Consider the following 22,569-nt stretch of genomic DNA (forward strand, 5'->3'; position numbering starts at 1 on the left):
CTAAGGTCTCGTCTTTCCTCAACTTGACCACGGAAGTGTTACACTCGCTGCTTGCCTAGCTAAAAGCTGGCCTCTCTCAGGGCCTCCCTTAACTTTGCTGTCAGACTCATCAAAGGAACAAAACAAAAAATAACTACATCTCCCCAGACTTAAAATCAGTGAACTGTCTCCCTTATGAGACAAGAATTCAACTAAAAATTGTGTGCATGATGCATAACGCCTTACTTTGCAATACCCCTAGGTATTTGGCACAAAAAATAGAACTATCAGGCAGATGCAGAACATTGCACAGTACCAGATCCCAACAGGTCATTCTTGGGTTTCACCATGAACATTTGGATATCTCTGCCTAGGGAAATCCGTTTGATTCCCTCGTCCACCTCATTAAAAAAAATTTTTAAAAACTTCTGATGAACAAATTCTTACCCTAAGATCACTCTTGTTGCTTATACAAATGTATTGATAACTAGGACTCATTTTCTGACCATGACCATTTTATTGCTGACTTCATTTGGAGGTCAAACGTATCAACTTGTTAATCTCTTTGTTTGCACAGTTTTTCATGTTTGTTGACTGTTTCTCTTGTTTCCTACTTATCACGTTCGTTCCCTAATGTAAAGTGCTCTGATGCCCTCACGGGTCATGTTTGCATTTTACAAAACTTTATAAATAAAATAAAGAAATAAATATATTAAAGGTAATGATTCCAAGGGAGCGACTTGCTGAAGATGGAGAAATGTGCCAATATACAGGAAAGGAAGTAGTTTGGGGTCCCCAACAAAATTGCCCAGTAAGTTGGAGTCAGCACTTGCAGCTGGTCAGGAGGAACCCAGTGAGGAGGGTGGGTATATGATAGAAAGGTTACTGGGCATTTGTAGGATTGTGAGCTGAATGTGATGCTGCGTCCCAAGCAGCTGTGACAAGACATTCAGCTAGGACAGTGCTCTACTGGACCACCATGTCTGTTATCGCTGTTTAATAAAATCATCATTTTTTTAATGTAGCTAGCTCTTTAAAGGAAACCGGGCCACCGTTTTTTTAGCTTGTGTAAGAATATGCAGTTTTCCCGAGGACCACTCCCTACTTACAAACAAACTTTTTTTTTTTTAATTCACAAAGGGTAATGAGTCCCCAAGTGACACTTTCCCTTTTGCAAATCTGCTAACATCCCAACTTGGTGGGTTGGTAACTATTCAATGTCGTATGACTTCTATTACAGTCCTAAATCACTGATACATATGGATAGAAATTGCTACTTGAAAGGTATGTCTACAACACACCCCTTTCAAATAGCATTCCTTATCCATGCCTAGACCCATTTTAGGAGTCTGTAAACAGTTACAGACTCCCAAAATGAGTTTAGTACATTGCAAAAAGCAGATTTTTGGTCTCAAATTCCAAAAAGGGGAAAAGTGATCAACAAACTGCTTCACACATCAGGCCCTTAAATCATTTTTATTTGTAACCAAATGTCATTATAATATTTTATTTAAACAGTAATGGCACAGTCGACAATCTGCCAGCATAAAAAGTGAGAATCACATTAATAAGAAGTAAAAGGCATTGAATTATACATCAACCTACACCATAATATGCCCACCATTACCCCCACACCTTCTTATGTTTCTGTGGACAGCTTCTGGATACCTAGATCAGTACTTCTAGTTTAGTGCACCAGTCCATCGCCACTTGCCGGCTTACCAGGGTTAGAGAGGAGAAAGTGCGCCAGAATGCCAGTGTTTAACAATTTCTATTTTGGCAGGTATTGTCCCAATACCCAGGAGTAAACGATTTCCCCTTGATCCCTGAAAGTCCTCCACAACACTTACCCAGCAAGGCAATTCTTGGGGAATGTTCCCTCAGTTCCCAATCACCTGTGTGAATGAGGCAAACACTTCCCACCAATACCGCATATGAGGCGACAGTCCCATACTATGTGCAAAAACTGGACCTCTTCATCCTGGTCCAGATTACAGGTCGATGTGTTCAATTTATTGGCTCGCCACAATCTTAGGGTTATAAGGCAGGCCATGTGAAGGAGAGGATGGCCAGAACTCAGGGGGACATACAGGCATCTCTCTAATCTGATTCATCAAGGGGTCCCAGACACACTTCCCACGATGATTGTGGACTTGTAAGAGGAGCTTGGGAGATCATGAAAAGGATTTAATAGATCTGGGAGATACCTCCCTTACCATGGGGCCCAAGGATCTTAGCTTCAAGTGGACTAAAGGCGGCTACATCACTAGCTGTAAGGAGCAGTAGAATTGGGATTTGTGTAAAGAAAATTTGGATTGGAGGTCTTGAAAGGGTTTTAAGTGGGAACCCTGCCAAACATTACAGACTATAGAAATCCCAATATGGTCCTGTTTCTTTAAACCCTTTGGTCTAACATATGGTAAAACCAGCTACATTTCCTTAGGGGAGTTTCAAGTGGGATGTTTCGATGTCAACCAGTCAATTTCAATGTGGATTGCCAGGGCCAGAGAAACACTTCAGTCATATCTGGAAGGGATTGATGGATAGGGTTTACATAGAGCAGACCTGTTCTGTTGTCCATGCAATCCATGCTACAACTACGTGGAATACAGGGCCATGCTATCCACCACTCATCTAGTTGTTCACTATCAATAGCTTCAAAGCCCAATAATACAGGTGAACTTCTGCCATGGCCATCCCCTGACCATACAGTGATTGGACACATTTGCCAAAGGCCACTCTAGATGGTTGGTTTCACCACAGGAAGGAACTAATTTTGGTCAGCACTTTTTGGAACCAGGATCAGGGGATCAGCAAAGGAAAGTTCTTGATGGTGTAGGGTATTCGAGGTAGCAATTTAATTTTAAACAGTGTTATTCTGATGAGCACATTAAGTGAAAGTTTGATCTATGTAACAAGAGCTGTTGTCAGTTTAGTCATTAAAGGGGCCAGATTTAAGCTCCAGGATACGTTAGGTTCCAGGGCTAAGAATTAAAAACTCAGTCTAGAGACAGGCAACCTGGTTTGCTAACCCTTAGCACTTCTGTCACCTTTCATGGGGACCAGGAGGGACTTGGACCAGTTAACCTGAAGGCCGGATGCCCCTCATAGAGCGTCAATATCTGAAACAGGTGGTGCATGTGAGAGAAGGCTAGGAGTAGAACAGGAGGATATCATCCACATAGACTGATTTGCCGTCCTCTATCGCTATCATCCAATTTAAACTTTGGATCTGGGCATCACATCCTTTCCAGGTTGCTAAGGGATGTATCACCAAAGTAAATAAAAAGAAGAATAATGGACAACCTTGTCAGGTTATCCGGCCAATTTAGAAAGGAATTGAGAGGGTATCATTGACTGGGACTTGCACACATGGGTGTGAATACAGGACCTGGACATATGACGAGAACTTCGGCCCGGAACCCATTTTCGTTTGTACCCTCTTCATAAAACACCAGCCGGCCAAGTCAAAGGCCTTTTCAAAATCAATAAGCAATAAGTCAGTTTGGTCGTGTAGTGCACCAGTGTCATTTGGACTCTGCAGGAACAGTGTGTGGTGCTACGGTGCAGCATAAACCCACATTGGTCTGCATGGACCAGGTGTGGCAGCATGAGTAGGGGTCTGTTAGCCAGGACCTTAGCATAAATCTTGCGTTCTGTGTTGATAAGGGATATTGGTTTTTAAGATGCACATCGTTTACGATGGCACGATTTATGTAACACTACAATGGTTGCCAGATCTAGTTCCGGGGGGAAGAGCCCATTAAAGATAGCCCGCTCATCGATAAACCCATTGGTGAGCCTATCCGCAGGCTTCAAAGACATGATCCATTGCTCAAGGAAGACTTCTGGTGCTGAGCCCTTCCTTCCCTCGGGAAATCCAGAAAACTGGACGTTACAATGCCTTGCCCTATTTTTGAAATCTTCCACACTCTCTTCCAAGGTTGTTGAGATTGCTGAGAGACAAGAAACTGTAGATGTAACCTCTTTCACCATGTCCACCAGTTCTGAGATGTGTCCCCCCACATCAGTCAGTGACCCAATTGGTCACAACTCAGAGCTCACAACAGGAAGACCTCCAACCCGACCTCGCCAATGTTACATTCGAGTGCAGCGCAAGAAACTTGATCGACCTTTGGATGGCCCCAGTGTCTGCATTCCTGGGGACTGACAGAGTTTCCCCTTGTTTCCAGGATACATACTGGGTCTTGACATCCGGGTTGTGGATTTATACATTTTGCTTTGCGTATGCATGGCAAATAGTTTTTCACGTCCCATGGTATATGATCACACAAGGGTCACCACCCCAGGCAAGAAAGTGGAGTAGCTGGTAAGTATAGGAATAGCAGCTGAACACTCCCCCCCCCCACACACACACACAAGGCTCCACATGGGAACCCCTGGAGAGGATCAAATAAAAGAGGACTCCGTCTGCGTCGATGGGTGCCAACCCGCTAGCGCTGCTGGCCCATCTTAGCAGGCAACACGACCAGGTAGGGTTGGTTCCAAAATGCCTGGAGGACATAACTTTTAGGGATCAGAATGTCCAGTTCACAGGCACTGCTGAGTCTTATGTATAGAAAGAGGTGGGGGATATCCCCTCTAAAGCCTACTGCAGGAAGCATTATTGTACAGGGAGGCCTGCATGGTGCCCACCAGCGATGGAAAAAAGGGGGGAAGCAGGGTACAGTGACACTGTCACGCCTGTAAGCTCCTGGCCCATATATCTTCCAGTTCAGGGGAGATGGAGGGCCTTTCTTTTAGGGTGAGTCTCCCGCCAATACAAGTGGGGGCTAGGGAATCCCCGGAAGGCTGCAATTCTGTCACCAGCCTAATGCATGCAGATGCAACCTGCTAGGCTCCAGGGTGAGGGAGGATTGGGAGGCCGGCAAAGGTAGAAGCACTGGATGAGAGCCCAAAAAAAGGCTTAGGTACAGCAAAGAGTCTATCTGGTAAAGTGGTGTGGAAGAATCCACCTGGGCCGTCTAGCCAGGTACTAAATGGTCCTCTGGGATCCAGGCTACTTTACCTCTGCGGGTAAGCCTTCAAGTCTGCTTTATCCCTCCCGATTGCTGGGTCCTGTGGATGGTAGCCCCAGGCACCAAGGGTGTGAGACAGCTGCTGGCTGACCCCCCCTTACAGACTTGCAATCCCTCACTGCAGTGTCAGCTTCACGGTGCAAGTTGCGCCTGCCATCTTGTCGCTTTTTTCCCTCCTCCACTGCAGCTGCAGTCTTCAGCGCTGCAGTGGGGGCAAGTGATAACGAGTCTCGGGCAAGGGGGCTCCCGGTGTTCAGGAGTGCGGGGGAGGTCTTTAGTGCCCCAGATGAGGCCCCCATTACCTACACTGCTGCACCTGTAGGAATCTCAGGAAAGAACATCCACCATCTTGGCTCACTCAGCACACCCCTGTTCTTAGTTCTTGACAACTTATTTTATTATCTGTGACTGACGTTTTGGAGCAAAGCTCTAATGGCATGATTACAATATTGACGGTGGGACCGCCGATAGGACGTCAGTGTCAGTCCGACTGCTGACAGCCCTTCGGTTCAACCACCATATTCTGATACTATTCGGACGCAAGACCGCTGGGTCATAGATCCTAACTGGGCGGCAGTCAGAGCAACATCCCTGAATGGTGGGGGAGCGAAGACAGGCACCTCCGTCTGGATTACAATATCCCTATCTGACAGCCTTTTCAAGGCAGAAATCCCCCCATGAAAGGTTGTCGGAAAGGGATATGGGTGGGCCCCAAACTGGCCCCCCTGCCATCGTAGGTCACTGTTGTGCCCCCATTCACATCACACGATATGGTGCATGGCACACAGTGCATGGACTTGCAGGATGTATGGACAGCATTGGCATGTGCTGCAGCCCTTTACCAGGGCTGCACCATGGCCCGACGAGTTTCCGTCCGCCAGCCCGTTAGTCACATTGTGATGCTTGTCGGCAGTCTCCTGACCACCACAACAGCGGCCAGCAGTCCAGCCGACCGGCATCATAATGATGCCCTAAGTGTGGGTGCTATTAAGAGTTAAACTCCAAGTACCTCGGTATTATTATGATCAGGTAAGAGTGTTTCTGTATTATCAAGTGCACAGCTAAGTGTTTCGCATTTATTCTTCTTCTTTGTTCGATTTAGTCCTATTTGCAAGGTTATCCCCAAACTTTTTCTCGTGTGATTTTCTGACCTTTTTGTTGACTTTAGTACTATAGGCACTTTACCACTGCTAACCAGTGCTAAAGTGTACATGTTCTCTCCCTAAAATGTAATAGTATTTGGTTTCTCCATGATTGCCCATTTGATTTACTAGTATGTCCCTAGTACAGTGCACCAGGTTTGCCCAGGGCCTGTGAGTAAGTTTGGGTGAATTTTGCGAATCTCGCGTTCGCGAATTTTGCGGATTTGCGAACTCGCAATCCGCAAAATCCGCGAATTCTCGCGAATTTGCAGATTTTTTTTTTTGTATGTTGGCAAGGATTTCTGCCAGTTCGCGAGGGTTTCATACCAGTTCGCAATTGCGAACTAACATTTCGGCTCGCAGCGGTCGCGATTATGTTGTTTCTACGTCTGGTTCATCATCACAGGTTCCCAGCACCCTCTGTTTCACCACTGCAACCCTCTGTTACATCAATGCCACCCTCTGGTTCATCATCACTGTAGATTATGGGGGGGAAAAGCAAGCACACCAGCCCTGCTTCAACTGACATGAATTAATTTGGGGTTAGTTTATTAATGTGTCACTGTTTTAAAATTCCAGTCTGGCACCTGCTTCCTTATCTGTAATTTGCTTTCTGTTGCAGTGCATTTTTTTTTCCAGGACCTTTGTGGCCTACTTGTAGCTATTCTATGAGCCTGCTGTGAGGGTCAGAGCAGCGTCATACAATTGTTGCAACTAGCAACTGAATTCTGGAGGGGCCCCAGTCAGGAAGCACTACAGGGAATTGTTACTAATGATGAGTTTGAACTCTTGCACCTGCCAAGTGCTTTCAGTTTAGCAAAACACGTTTTACTGCAATTTCGCGGGATTTGCGGGGCGCGAACACTCGCGAGATCGGATTCGGAAGCCGCGAATTCGTGCGAATATGCAATTTGTTTTTTTGCGGCGTGTTAGTTCGCAAGGTTTTGTGCGTTTTTGCGAGCTGCTCATAGCGCAAGGCGCGAAGTTACCCTCGCGGTCGTTCAAGGGCGCGGCCATTTTGTTTGCCTGACGTATTTCTGTTTCCGGGCGCGAAGTGTAATCTCGCAAAGTGTGCGGCTCGCCAGTACAGTTTCGCAAGTGTTCGCAAGGAAAATCTCGTGCGAACTTACCCGCGCGGTCGTGAACGGGCGCGGCCATCTTGTTTCTCATTCATTGCTATGGTTCTGGGCATGGTCTTTGTATCCTCTCTCAATCTCTGCCATCCTTTGCTTGTTTGAAGTTTTTTTTGATATATTTTACTTATTATCAATCCCTCTATTTTTCTAGCCCTATATTTTTGTGTTTACTGCTACTTTTGGTTAATTTTAAACTACTTTTTTAAACTCTTTTCTTTTCTTCTCTTCCCTATTCTATTTTCTTTATTCCTTTCCGCCCAGACCATGGTGAAGGGAGCCGGGAAGCATCCAGAGAAGGGGAAGGGTCCCGCACCCCGTGTCCGGCTCCCATGCGGGCGTTTGAGGGGGGAGGAGGTCGTACCCAGGGAGATCTTTACCCCGGAGGAGGTGGGCCAACTCATTTTTTATGTTCAGCGCCGCCTCCCCAGGACCATCATGGGAGGCGGCAAGATCAGTGCCGGGTACAGGGTCCGGGAGCGCCAGAAGCGGTGGGAGAAGGTGTGCCAGGCCATTTACCACCACTCTCGGGTCTGGCGCACCTACAACCAGGCCACCCACCGCTGGACGGATGTCCTGACCCGTGAGCGAGATCTGCTCGACCTCCTTGGCCTTGAGATCCCCGGGCTTGGTGAGTAGTAGTAGCTATTTCTTTACTACTATGTTTTCTCCTGCTGTGTTATTATATTGCAAATTTTTGTTTTTTACCAAGAGCAATAATGCTGCTCATTACATTGTAGGTAAATTATATTTCAAAATCTTCTGTGCATTTCAGGTACACTGCTCTCCTTCTTCTCAGTAGTGTTGCTACTATGCTTATTTGTTTTAGATTTTGTGTTCATTTCATTGGCCTGTGAAATTATGTATGAGTGTAGTTTAAAGAACTGCGTAATGCTACACACTAAGGTTCAGATTTTTAATTACCGGCGCATCCCTGCAAAGTAGCAGGGATGCACCAGTAATTGTGCGTCACGCCACCATCACCCATGGTGCGCCGTATTTACAATGCGGCGCACCATGGGCCTAAAACGTCACCAAAGCGTTACGCATCTGTGCCGTAAAGGCGGCGCATTGCTGGAGTTGCGTCGCAACGATGGCGCAGCTCCATCAATGCTCTGGGGTGCCCTATCTCCCCAATGCTGCGTCAAGCCGTACGTCTGCTTCAAGCAGGCGCAGGGTTTGAGTCACGCATCATTGTCCTCAAAGTGACTGATTGAAATCTTGTAGATTTCCCTCAGCCACTTTTAGGATGCGTTCCTGCGCAGGAACGCCCTCCCTTGCGCCGGAACGCCCCCTATTGGCGCAGGGCTTTACAACGTGATGCATCTCCCATATGCGTCACGTTGTTAATATACGCCGCACCATTGCGCCTCTTTTGTGCTGCCGCTGCGTCACAAAAGTCACGCAACAATGGAGCAAAAGAGCCGCAAGGGGCTTCTAAATCAGCCCCTAGAGACTCAAGTCCAGTCCTTCCTTTGTACACATGGCGATAAGAAGAAATAGTGGTGGTGGATTGATAGTTTGAGTATTTTAATGACTGGTTAATGTAGTAGGAAACTTTAGTGTTGTCGCTGATCTTCAATCACGATGGACTTTGGCTGTCACTTCGCTTGCTGCGGACTGCTGCCTGCCAATCCTAGGCAAACCTTTTTAGTACTTTGTTTAGTGAGTTACATAAGGTAATTTCCAATTCGACGGTCCGCAAATCAAGCAATACTAAAGTAATAACGTAGTCGACCACATGAGATTGATCAATAATATATCCCGTGGAGTAGTTGTCTATTTGCTATTTCGCAAAAATATTTTGTTAGTTCTTTTGAAATGTTTGATTTGGTTGACAAATATCATCCATGTTTTCTGTTTTTCTTTCTTTCATGTTGTACATCAGCTTCCCCCAGGGGCAAGAGGAGGACACAGGAGGAGGGTGCTGTTGACGATGCAGGCCAGGACCGGGCAGGCGAGGGCTCCTTTGCTGGCCCCAGTAAGTTTTAATTTTAATATAGAGTACTTATTTTTTCCTAGCGTTCCTCATTCGATTTTTTCTAAATCGTCTTTGATCTTCTTGTAGACAGGATCTAAATTCTTATCCTGCCTCGACTATTACTCCGTGTGGTATTACTAGATTATTCTTATTAGTCTGTCTGTGTAGCTAACTAAGATTGCACATTTGGCATTTCCATTGGACTCCCATTCTAGTCAGCAATAGCTCTATGCACTGAGTGCAGTCCTCTGGGATTGTCCATAATGTATTTTCAAGTATTCTAAATGTTTATGCTTTGACAATTGCCAACAATAAAAAGGTGAATGACCACCAAGAAAGAATAAGATACTACTTTACTTTTGGTTTGGATAGGAGGACAATCCATTCTACTACTGTTGCAGGGACAAATCTGCACAAACAGAACTAAGGACACTAAATAATGCATTGCTTAGCTTATCAATTATAATAGGTGCTGTTAGACTTTCCACATACCTCAGTGATAACAGACTTTGTAGTTGAACCCCCAATCTCCTTACTGACTAGATAGTGTGGCAGAGTCATTTAGCTCCCAAAGTTACCGATGGCAGAGGCACGGACTTATGCTTGCAAAAATTCCAAAACCTTTAGCTCATCCACTCTAGTCTGGAGGACCAAAAACCACAGAGTCTATTTGAGTTTAAAAGCTTTATTAAAAGTAAACACATTTATTGAAATCAAGTTTGTCATAAAAGTAAACGTTTAACTGGAAACGGAAAAGTGCTTAGTGTTGACGATTAATTGGACACATTTCTTGTGGTCGAGCCGAGCTCTCACCTGGTTTGAAGTTGATCCTGCTCGTGCTCTTAGAAGTCAAGCTTCTGTCTGTTAGGAGAAAAAGTGGTACGTGTTAAAAGTAAAAAGCAAGCATTCATCAGTTGTGCCAAAAAGTGCAGCAAGACAACAGCCTTCCCTGGAAAAAGGGAAATTTTTACTTGACAGTAGACAGTCACAAATTATTAAATTGTATACTGTTTTTTTTTCACATTTCTTTCTTCCGCCTAGACCAAATATTATACAGTAGTGAGTGGTGTATTCTAACATTATTAAATGTACTTTGTAGGTGGAACATCTGGAGGCGGGGCCAGCGTCGAGGTGGTGGTGGCATTGGACGAGGACAACTCTGGGGAGGAGGCGGTGGAAGTGCCGGACAAATCTGTGGGGGATGACACGGTGGTGGCGGGCAGAGGTAAGCTATACATTCCTTACTCATTTGAGATTGAAGACTGCAGAGTGTGCTTTCTGCACGGGTGTATTATAAATAAACCAGGTAGTAGCCTCCTCTAAATGTACTTCGACTTAGCTGTGAAGTTTTTGGCAAGAAGAATCCCAATCAGATCTGAGGTGAACTTGATGGAAGGGATGAACGAAAAGCGAAAGAAGGGTGTAAGTAAGTGTGGAAGGACGAGAAATGTAATGATGACTGGCAAAGAAGAATGATATGTGTTTGCTTGGTCCCCGAGGTGGCTGGGAAGGAAAGAATATGGTATGGTGCATGGCTGGGTGAATGATGAAGCAAGGATGGGTGTAAGGAGAACACCCTGGGTGGGTGAAACAGAAACTGTATGTGTGCATATACTTTGAATGGATGGATGCCTGGATCATTCATGGTACTATCTGACTCTTAGATAGCATATGTGTATCTAGAGAGAGTAGACGGTCACTGGATGAACTAAGTGTTACTTTGAAGAGCATGTAACACCGCACCCGCACGTCCGTTCCAGTGTAGTAAAGACAAGGAAAAGAAGTTGTAATTTTGTCCAAATACTACCATGAATAGTAGCAGTAGTTTGTATTGCAACTGCAAGCACAGCATATATCCAGTTATTACGGTGGACACTCCCTACCTCGCTTAATAACTTTAGTTTAGTAGTAGTACGTCATTCATGTGTGGGGGTATCACTGTTCACTCAATAATAAGCAAAGCACCTAAAGTCATCCCATATGTCATCAAATACATCCCATGTGAAGTGATAGATAATCAGATTATTTAGCTTCTTTATTTTCCTTTTCTAATACTCATTTGCACTGTAGGGTGAAATCTAAATTAATTAAGCAGTAGCCCTTTTAACAGAGTATTCTCAGTGCCACCCGTAATAGAAAAGTAAGAGCTTCACCACCTGCATGTACTGGACCGGTACAGTAACGCAAGTCTGTCTCACTCACCATGGTGTGCGTCTGTTTTTCTCGGGTGCAAGTTCACTGCGCTGGCATTATGCCGGCTTGCATAAGATAACGTACCAATTTTCCTAAACAAGAGAGAAGAAGAAGAATAAGACTGGTGTACTGTCATAGTCGACTGTAATGGAAGTCCATAGTGCTTGTAGAATTTGTTCCTTAAACTCCCACTAATGTTAGAGCAAGGATGAAGAAGTCGGAGGTTACATAGATACTGTCCTCAATAGTTATGTACTGTGCTTTCAATTTGCTACTTGTACTGTGACAACTTTCTGCTCAATCATTTTGTGTTAATCTTAAGGAGCATTGGTTACAGACTATGTCTTTCTTTCTTCATGTAGTTGCTCCTTCCAAATCCAAGACACCATCAAGGAGGAAGGAGCTGGCTCGAATGGCCCGGCAACGGAGGCTGGATGCCACTGTCGCTGAATATCGGCGGCTGGTGGCCCTGGAGGAGGAGGAGACGCAGTCTGGTACAACAACAACGTCCACGGGGACAGCTGCATCCTCCTCCGTGCGGGCTGCCAGCCAGCGCAGTGCTCCAGCGGTACGGAGCCGGGCTACCAAAGCCCAACGCCAACGCCGAGCAGCAAAGACAGCAGCTGCCCCCCACAGGATTTGCAAGGCACACCGGCGCCGCTTATCCCTCAGACTGTCCTACCTGGAGCAGGAGGTCCTGAACTATAAGAACTTGGTGGAGGGCCTCCGCTTCGAACTTGCCACCCTCCGCAAGGAGCATGATGCCCTGGCTGCTAAAGCCAACAGAACCCTGCCATAGTGTCCCTTGCCCCTTTTTTAGAGACTTTTGGGGGGTGGGAATTGGGAGTTGGGTTTTTGGGGACTTTTGAAGGACAATCGTTGGGGTTAGGGAGGGTCTTGAGGGAGATTATTTTGTTAGGGCTATAAAAATATAATTTTTGAAACTTTATCTGACCATACCTGTTTTTTACTGCTTTTGAGTCTGGTGGGTGGGGGTTTAACAGTAAGTTTGTTTTCCTGAATAGTCCTAGGACTTTAGTAGTACTACCGTCAATTTCTCGTCTCTCCTAATACTCCATTATACTACCTCCAATCAAACGCCTATCTTACCTGTAATTTCTGTTTGCAAGTAGGGCTAGGCCCAGGGCTGACTCCACGGGAAACAGCGAATAAGGTTGGCAATCCTGGGCGGATAAAATTTCCTCATAGGGGTGGTACTAGTGGTGTGACACAGTGGCAGTTGCATGCCTATGAAAAAAAAGAAAATGAAATCTGGTTTGTCCTCCTGAGCAATACAACGGTACAATAGAGAATATAGCAGGTGACAGTACACTAGAACAGTGCCACATTGTAGCCTAACAAATGGTAAAGTATAACTACTAATTCGGTTGAAGTTCTTTGACATTAGCCATGGGTCTTTGTCAAGCAGAGTAAGAATATATCCTCGGATTTCTTGACCAGCCTGTTGGTATCACCTTATCCTCCCCAGCAAGTGTGTGGATTTATTGCTGTAATTTAGTCACACATCAATCAAAACCACACAGCCCGGGGGAAGAGGGTTAGGGTTTGAAAAATGGATGGGTACGGGGGGTTTTGGGAAAGGTTTTGTGAGACAAGAAAAAATAGCACAGCATGGACAAACAATTGTGAACATAAACAAATCTTTGGGTACAAACCTATCCATCAATCTTTGAAAGTGCATGCACTAGTGCATGCATGTCAGTGAAAAGTAAGTAGTACTTTCGACAACTGTGGAAGAAAGAATGCGACAGTACAGGGCGTGTGTGGAAATATTGATAACTATATTCAAGATAAGGTCTCTGTTGCCAGATACCTGAGAGCCTTGCTGGTCACTATAAATCCATTCACAACACTCAATGGGGTTGGTCTGGAAGGTGTAGTAGATAGAAAAGGAGAAATTGCTCTTTTTCTAGGTGTCCCCTCACTCACCAGGGTTGCCCCTTGGTGACATGCTTCATCATTGGGGCCATCCCAGTCCTCTACGGGCTGGGGCGTGCTGCGACTTGCGAATTTCGTAGGAGCACTTACAAATGACTATGTGTGGTGCAGATGTGATAGTGGAGTGGACTAAGTGATGTGTTAAAGGATCAATTTAGAAGCAGAGAGAGATCCAAGAAATGCAGTCACAGTCCTAGAAAAACACAATGGATACTGTATCTGTATGTTGTTGTAGTTGTCCTGTTGAATTTGGTAAGTAAGTTGCATGCAGAAAAAAATTCCTCTTATTAGCGGCACTCCTCCATTCCATCTGACGCTTCGTCCATCGATGTTGGTCACCACCAGAAGACACCCTGTAAAAAAAGCACAGCATGGACAAACAATTGAACATAAACAAATCTTTGGGTACAAACCTATCCATCAATCTTTGAAAGTGCATGCACTAGTGCATGCATGTCAGTGAAAAGTAAGTAGTACTTTCGACAACTGTGGAAGAAAGAATGCGACAGTACAGGGCGTGTGTGGAATTATTGATAACTATATTCAACATAAGGTCTCTGTTGCCAGATACCTGAGAGCCTTGCTGGTCACTATAAATCCATTCACAACACTCAATGGGGTTGGTCTGGAAGGTGTAGTAGATAGAAAAGGAGAAATTGCTCTTTTTCTAGGTGCCCCTCACTCACCAGGGTTGCCCCTTGGTGACATGCTTCATCATTGGGGCCATCCCAGTCCTCTACGGGCTGGGGCGTGCTGCGACTTGCGAATTACGTAGGAGCACTTACAAATGACTATGTGTGGTGCAGATGTGATAGTGGAGTGGACTAAGTGATGTGTTAAGGGATCAATTTAGAAGCAGAGAGAGATCCAAGAAATGCAGTCACAGTCATAGAAAAACACAATGGATACTGTATCTGTATGTTGTTGTAGTTGTCCTGTTGAATTTGGTAAGTAAGTTGCATGCAGAACAAAAATTCCTCTTATTAGCGGCACTCCTCCATTCCATCTGACGCTTCGTCCATCAATGTTGGTGACCAGAAGACACCCTGTCCACTGCCTGCCTGGCGGATGCTGAATTGCGGCTCGCTAATGTGAAGCCTGACTCCATCCTTTTTTCCCCATTGCACAGACTGAAACCCGGCCTGTAATTATTCAACGAAAAACAGGAAGTGATATAATATTACAACACCACTGATAAATAAATATAAGGTATGTAGGCTGTGGAGTGCAAAAAGTCACACTTTGATTTTCCTAGTAGACAGTACAATATTTTTGACAGTGCGTACTCTGTCTGAGTCACCTTTTGAAGGATAAATAAGTATGGGCAAATTAATGTAGCGGATCTTTCCCCTCAAGCTAGGTGAACTGTAAACTGTGTATTAGAACAAAATTAGATCTTCCCAGCAGTGCTCCCACCCAGACCCTTACTAAAGCCAGTCGCAAAAATGTAGAAGACCCCCAATCAAATCACAAAAAACGAGGCCTAGCAGAAAACTGGTGACAAAACGTACTTTGAAAGTAAAAGTAGGCCCAAATACCCCCTTACCCACCGTGGATTGCATTCAAACCACTTGCAAGCAACCAAGCAAAAGTATCCATAGCCAGCATCGCTCCAAGACTCGAAAACCCCCCCACCCAAACACATGCAATAGAAATACTGCTAACCCTAACGAACCCTAAGTTAAGAATAGTGGCAAAGGCTTTCTTTAACTATGCCAAATCCCCCCTTTCCCACCATGGATTTTCTTCAAATGACTTGCAACCAAAATTACACATTCTTACGAGTGCTCTAAGACCCCAGAACTCAGTTGCAAAAATCTAGAACACCCCGAAACACATGCAATCCTGCTGCTAGGGCTAACCCTAACGAACCCTAAGTTACAAAAAGTGCCAAAAGGCTTTTCGGCGTGGATTTTGTTCCAACCACTTCTACCCGGTATTAGACCTTCCCAGGAATGGCCCAAGACCCGCCAACCCACCCGCCAAAAAGCATAACACCCCCAAACAGGCCAAAAGCAACATCTCCTACTTACAATATTTCTCGGCCTTCGGTCCAAACACGCTGTGTAGCTAAGCCATAAGTCCGGTTTGCCACCACGGATTTCCTGAAAAGCAAATGCAATCAAGATTAGAGTGTCCCAGCAGTGCTCACAGACCCCAAAACTCACCCACAAACAGACGGAACCCCCCCTAAGAGCACCTCAAAGGCAAGCAAGTCAGCAAAAACACAAAAAAAATTCTGCCTTGGATTTGGTCCAAACCACTTTTATCCGGTATTAGAGCTTCCCAGCAATGGCCCCAGAGCCGCCAACCCAGGAGAAAACAAGTAGAAGACCCCCAAACAGCCAAAGAGCAAAAGTACAAAAATGGGGACTTAGTCATTTTTTCCCAAATTTCCCAAATCACTCCGCGCGCGCTCTGCAGCTAGGCCCTAACTCCCCTCTGCCACCATGGATTTGCTTCAAACCTCTTGCAAAGTAAAGTATCCATAGCCAGCAGTGCTCCCAGACCCCGAAACCCACCCACAAAATCCAGGAAGCCCCCCAAACAGGCCCCCGAAAACGCTACATTGAGCAAAATGTCAGAAATAGCAACAACAAAAAAATCGGCGTGGATTTTGTCCCAACCACTTCTACCCGGTATTAGACCTTCCCAGGAATGGCCCAAGACCCGCCAACCCACCCGCCAAAAAGCATAACACCCCCAAACAGGCCAAAAGCAACATCTCCTACTTACAATATTTCTCGGCCTTCGGTCCAAACGCGCTGCGTAGCTAGGCCATAAGTCCGGTTTGCCACCACGGATTTCCTGAAAATCAAATGCAATCAAGATTAGAGTGTCCCAGCAGTGCTCACAGACCCCGAAACTCACCCACAAACAGACGGAACCCCCCCTAAGAGCACCTCAAAGGCAAGCAAGTCAGCAAAAACACAAAACAATTTCCGCCTCGGATTTGGTCCAAACCACTTTTATCCGGTATTAGAGCTTCCCAGCAATGACCCCAGAGCTGTCAACCCAGGAGAAAACGAGTAGAAGACCCCCAAACAGCCAAAGAGCAAAAGTACAAAAATGGGGACTTAGTCATTTTTTCCCAAATTTCCCAAATCACTCCGCGCGCGCTCTGCAGCTAGGCCCTAACTCCCCTCTGCCACCATGGATTTGCTTCAAACCTCTTGCAAAGTAAAGTATCTATAGCCAGCAGTGCTCCCAGACCCCGAAACCCACCCACAAACACCAGGAAGCCCCCCAAACAGGCCCCCGAAAACGCTACATTGAGCAAAATGTCAGAAATAGCAACAAAGAAAATCGGCGTGGATTTTGTCGCAACCACTTCTACCCGGTATTAGACCTTCCCAGGAATGGCCCAAGACCCGCCAACCCACCCGCCAAAAAGCATAACACCCCCAAACAGGCCAAAAGCAACATCTCCTACTTACAATATTTCTCGGCCTTCGGTCCAAACGCGCTGCGTAGCTAGGCCATAAGTCCGGTTTGCCACCACGGATTTCCTGAAAAGCAAATGCAATCAAGATTAGAGTGTCCCAGCAGTGCTCACAGACCCCGAAACTCACCCACAAACAGACGGAACCCCCCCTAACAGCACCTCAAAGGCAAGCAAGTCAGCAAAAACACAAAAAAAATTCCGCCTCGGATTTGGTCCAAACCACTTTTATCCGGTATTAGAGCTTCCCAGCAATGGCCCCAGAGCCGTCAACTCACCTGCAAAGAGGTAGAACAACACCCCCACAAGTGCTGAGTCTTTCTTCATTGGGCGTAAACCAGCCCTCTGCTTTGATGGAAATAGGAGTCTGGAGGAGGAGGATAGAGGAGCATGTTCTTCTGAACTTGTGAACCTGAGGAATGCAGACTGCGGCACCTTCAAATCAATTAGCAAACAAGTGAAGACAGTTCTGCTGATGGGCTTGTTTTTGTGATTATCTGATTAAAGTTTGAATTATATTAACTGTGCACAACAAAGAAAGACAGACACACAGGAATAAAAGTGAATAAGGATGAAAAAGAAAGTTATTGATTCGTTGTCTCATTTTCAGGGCTTGGTATCACGGTCCATGAATGAGAATAAGGCTTCGTCATCATACTCTGCGAATTCAGGCAGGGTGAGCTCAGTGTCACCTGACAGAGAAGAAATTCCCTCATCTATGTTGCTGGCCACCTCGTCTTCATCCGGCGCGCTTTCTCGTACTCTGAAATCTGGTGGTATGAGGTGCTGATTCATCTTGATCATTGTTAACCTCTCCACATTTTTGGGCGAGAGGCGGCTCCGTTTGGAAGTTACAATGCCACCAGCAGCACTGAAAACACGTTCAGAAGACAGTGGGCAAGACAAGTAGTTTAAAGCCAGGTTGGTGAGCTGTGGCCACAATTCTTTTTTCCCATGCCAATACGTAAATGGGTCAGCATTAACATAGACCTCTGTTGAGTCATTCAGATAGTCCTTGACCATCGAATCAAGGTTCTCCTCCAAGGTTCCTCCACTTTGCTTAGCTGTTGCTGTGACCTTTTGAGAACCAAACCCAAGCCGAGCTAGCCAATCCTCTTCAGCCTCCAATGTTACTGTTGTGTCTGGTGGTGCAGATGATCCGGTTGCCGGTCTCTTTAACGGCTGAGAGGTCACTTGTGCCGCAGCCACAGGTGCAGAAGTGGATTGTTTTGACTGGGGATGGCCTGCTGATGCTGATGTACTGCCTTTTCCTTCAATTTGCTGCCGTTCTCTTTCAAACCTCTTGGCTGAGGAGGCTATCCACTGTTTGTACTTTGTAACATCTTCATCAGCAAAAGGAAAGAATGCTTGGCCTGCCAGCGCCTTTTTGTAGCGTGGATCCAGAATAGTAGCACAAATGTAATGCTGGTTTGAGTGGATCATTTTAAGACTTTCATCACCTTGTAGGTGCTCTAATAATTTCTCAGCCAGAACAAAAGGGTCTTGGTTTTTTTCATCTTTTTCAAACACAGAACACACCTCCTTCAGTTGGTGCTCCAGCATGTACAACAATGGGATAGCTTTTCCCAAATTACAGTCCTCCTTGCTGACTGCACGCGTGAAGAACTCAAAAGGACGAAGCATGTGTGTCAGGCTTTTAACTATGTTCCATTGCGCCGCACCCATCCTCAGGTCCTCCTTCTGAGCTGTACCCTGTGTTAAGAAATAGTGATCGAGTACCGTATACTGCTCATACAGACGCTCAAGCATGTAGAAGGTTGAGTTCCAACGTGTTACCACCTCCTGGATGAGTGCTTTCACTGGCATTTGACGTTCATATAGCAGGCTCCTCAGATGCTTCCGGGCCTTAAAAGAATGGCTGAAATAGTTGCACATTTTTCGGCAGGTCTCCACTACTCTGTACGCTGCACTGTCTTTATCACCCAAGAATTTTTTGACAACCAGGTTTATACAGTGCGCCAAACACGGCACTCTGAAATAGTCACCCAGCTGCATGGCCTTAACTATATTGGAGCCATTGTCCGTGGAAACATAACCAACCTGGGTTTTTTTTGGGGGACAGCCAGTCAAGGACCTTTGTGTTGAAGACATCCAAAATGTTTTGTGCTGTGTGACGTTTCTCCAAACCAAACATGGATAGTGTTGCATGTTTCCGAGCAGCTTTAAAAACAATGTCCGGGTCAACACCTGCGTTTAGCTTTGCTTTAGCCCCTGAAAAAGAGACCCAGTGTGCAGTGATGCACATGTAATCAGCGCCTGCGCCACTGGTCCACATGTCTGTTGTCAGATGTATAGTGTGAACAGCACTCTTCTGCAAAGCTGCCCCAATCACCTCCAGAACATCTTCATGTAGTGCTGGAACCGCAACTCGGGCAAAATAGAACCGGCTAGGAACCTTCCATTTAGGGCAGAGCGCTGCCACTAATTCTAGAAAACCAACCCCTTCTACAAAAGAAAAAGGGAGAAGGTCCAGAGCTAGCATTTTAGCCAGCTTAGTGTTATACAGACGCGTCAGTGGGTGGTTGCGTTCATATTGCGCTTCTGTAAACAACATCTTTTTAATGTTGCCCTGGACCAAGGATTTACGGGATGATGATGATATCTTCGACCCAGTTACGCTCGCTGATGAACTTTTTCGCATTGATGTCTCACTCTCTCCCACACTCTTAGTGTGGCTCACATGGGGTGTGCTGCTGACAGGGGTACTGGGTGTAAGTGAAGTGTTTGAATCGTCTTCTGCCTCCTCGTCATCATCAGATGAAAAATCAACGTTTTCATTACGTACTATTTGGGCTTCCTTGACCGCATCTAGGTGTGCAAGCCATTGGACAGCGTGCGTTCTCCTAAGATGACCTCTCTGGCCTCCGGTACCATAGTTGGTACCAAACTTACCACGACTAACTCGAAGCTTACAAATGCTACAAATGGCTACGTTTTCCTTTTTTGGGCAAACACTAAAGAAGTCCCAAACTGGAGACTTGAAATGTCTTTGGGGGCCGGAGGAGGCGGCGATACTGGTGGTGGTGGTCCTGCTGCTAATGCCAGATGAAGTGGAGGATGTGGATTGCCGAACTTCAGTACGTTTTGCACTTTCACCACCACTAATTGAGGTCGAGGTGGATGGAGGTCCCTTCTTGCGAGAAAGAAATATGGAAGCGGTAGGTGTTGGTGTACTAGTTAACGCCAAATCTAATGATTGTTGTGTTTCCATTTCCATTGCCTCCTCGTCGACATCATCATCACGCTCAGCAGCTTCTCGGGATAGGGTCAAAATGTCTCTTTGCTGCATGCCCGCTGGGGCTGCAGTGACCTTTATGATGACTGGCTCGTCGTCATCGTGAGAGGCTTCATCAGCAGCAGTATCCCTCACTTCTTGTTGAGCCTCATCACACTCCATAGCTATGAGTTTTTCGACGAACTTCCTTTTACGCTTAGGTACCTTTGTCAGATCATGGTGTGCCTCACTCTCAGACGGCCGTGGTGGTTCCCAATTTTCATCCAGTTCATCAGAAGGAGGTGGGCTTGAAGAAGATGTAGACACCCCCCTTGATCTTTTCCTTGCTAGGGATGTGGAAGACAATGAATGATCATCAGGAGGAGTGGCTTCCAATGATACCTCGGCTTGATTGTCGATTTCCTGATGTGCCCCTTCTTCGGGAGGAACAACTATTGTGGGCACTTGTGACCCTCCATGCACCTCTGCTTGCGCATCTCCTTGCGCTGCCTCTCCTTCCACATGTACTTGGGCTTGTACTTGCACATGGTGTTGTTGTTGCGGCTGTGGTTGTCAACACTTGTCAGATGAGTTACAACAACCTGTGTTGATTCAGGGACATTGCTGCTACTTTCTTGCGATGAGCCAACATCACTGGTCGATGGTGAATGGAGAAGTACACTGACTGCCTCTGAAGCACTCAAGGGCTTTGACTTAAGTTGGCGTGGTGGTGGAGGCACTGAACCCAATGGAGCGGGGGTGCTGCTCCCAGCTTGGTCCCCAGCAGATCCTGCTGCTGCTGCAGGCGTACTTTTTTTTTTGCTCCCAAAAAACGCGTCGGCCGGCACACCAGCCTCCTTGGTAACTTGCTTCTTCTGGTCCTTACTAGCAACTTTCTTGCTAGAGGAGCTACGGAGACCTTTTTTTGGGGCCATCTTCTTCAGTTCAGAAAAAGAGGAGCTTTAGAGGGAAAAGCTAGTCAATAGGTCGCCCTCCACTCAATATGCCGGATGGAACACGGTTGTCATTAAAATGCCAGAAAAATCGCAAAAAGTCGATAATTCACTTCTCCCCTTCAAATCGCGGACATTTGAGAAGCGGCCGCTGTATCTCAGCCCGTGCCTCAATTGGTAGGAGCACCTAAGACCATATGAGGTTGTGAAGACGTGTGGGTCCATCTGCAGTGGCTTTAATATATATGACGCCCTGATGAAATTGCCTACAAGCTACCAGGCAATGAAACATGTCGGCAAGTAAAAGTATGAGTGGTTAAATAGGTGACAACCACATCTACTTTTTCTTTTTATTTCTTCCATACACAACACAAGAAAGTGAATAAAATTGGAGTGTCTGTGTTGTGTCATGAGTGTTTTAAACGTTTTTTGACACTGTATTGTTTTCTTTTCTGCTATATTTCCACTGCACTTTTCCACAAATCTTTTGTGTATTTGGACACTATTTTCTGTTCTAAGCTTGATGGTACCGATGATGACAACAGGGCTGTCCTGGCGAGTACCAGTCAGGTCCCCGTTTGGTGGTGCACCCGTGAGGTGCCATCTCGCTTCTACACACTTTTTTTCGGTTTAGCACTATATACGTTGGACACGAGACTGAGTGTGGTATGATCGGTCTCTCAACTGTGTCTTCACTGATGAATGAGAATCAGGCAATTGTTTGAATTTAGCACTACCCTAGTTATTTCGGCTACCCCATTTAAGATTGAAGAAGGGGAGTAATGTTTGCTAATAAAGAGCAACAAACGAAATATCCTAAATAAGGGTGAATTTTTTGAATGTGCTTCTATAGTCTAGGTCTTGTTGTGTAGTTGTTGCCATCTTCTTCAGAGCAGGTCAGACAGCAGGCCGCAATTGCACGAATTGTAGAGTTGTCTGAGGCCAGACGTGACGTCGCGTGACGTTATGCTGCACACACACACCGCTGCAGGACTTCTTCCTGGCACTGGTGGTTCTCTTGAGTCTTGTGCACCTAAAAGCAATGGAAGACAGAGGAACATCAGTTCAGTTATACACCCCCAAAAAATCGAAAAAAAACAGAAAAATCAGCACAATCCCATGCCCTCCATGATGCTTAAATTCAAGACACCCCACAGAAAGACTAGGCACATGCACCACTCACTACCCCTGGGCCCTGGGCATAAGGGATGAAAGCTAGGCAAAATGGGTGCAGGCCTGAGAACACTGCCTGCATTCAAAATGGCCCCCTCCATCACAGCACATGGCCAGGGCCTGTAGCAGCACTCAAAATGGTCCCCAACCACATGGCCTGTCCATCCACAACAGGCCCAAAAAACGAAAATCACAGAAAAATCAGCACAATCCCATGCCATGATCCAGCCCCTCCATGATGTTTAAATTCAAGACAACCCACAGAAAGACTAGGCACATGCACCACTCACTACCCCTGGGCCCTGGGCATAAGTGATGAAAGCTAGGCAAAATGGGTGCA

The 22,569-nt window shown here is 46.0% G+C and overlaps 2 protein-coding genes across 2 annotated transcripts in view; both read left to right on the forward strand.

Annotated features, from left to right (window-relative positions):
• LOC147726745 (low-density lipoprotein receptor class A domain-containing protein 1-like) overlaps positions 1–22,569 on the forward strand; it is a 221,717-nt gene that overhangs the window by 114,833 nt on the left and 84,315 nt on the right. The window lies entirely within an intron of this gene.
• The window catches only part of LOC147726746 (uncharacterized), a 56,671-nt gene continuing 36,298 nt past the window's right edge, over positions 2,197–22,569 (forward strand). The window contains exons 1-4 of the mRNA XM_086962738.1: positions 2,197–2,251; positions 9,182–9,274; positions 10,374–10,499; positions 11,830–12,161. Coding sequence (XP_086818864.1) covers positions 2,197–2,251; positions 9,182–9,274; positions 10,374–10,499; positions 11,830–12,161 — 606 coding nt within the window. The remainder of the gene's footprint in view (positions 2,252–9,181; positions 9,275–10,373; positions 10,500–11,829; positions 12,162–22,569) is intronic.

The sequence above is a fragment of the Lissotriton vulgaris genome, chromosome 3_1, assembly GCF_964263255.1.
Source record: "Lissotriton vulgaris chromosome 3_1, aLisVul1.2, whole genome shotgun sequence".
NCBI classification, from domain to species: Eukaryota; Metazoa; Chordata; class Amphibia; order Caudata; family Salamandridae; genus Lissotriton; species Lissotriton vulgaris.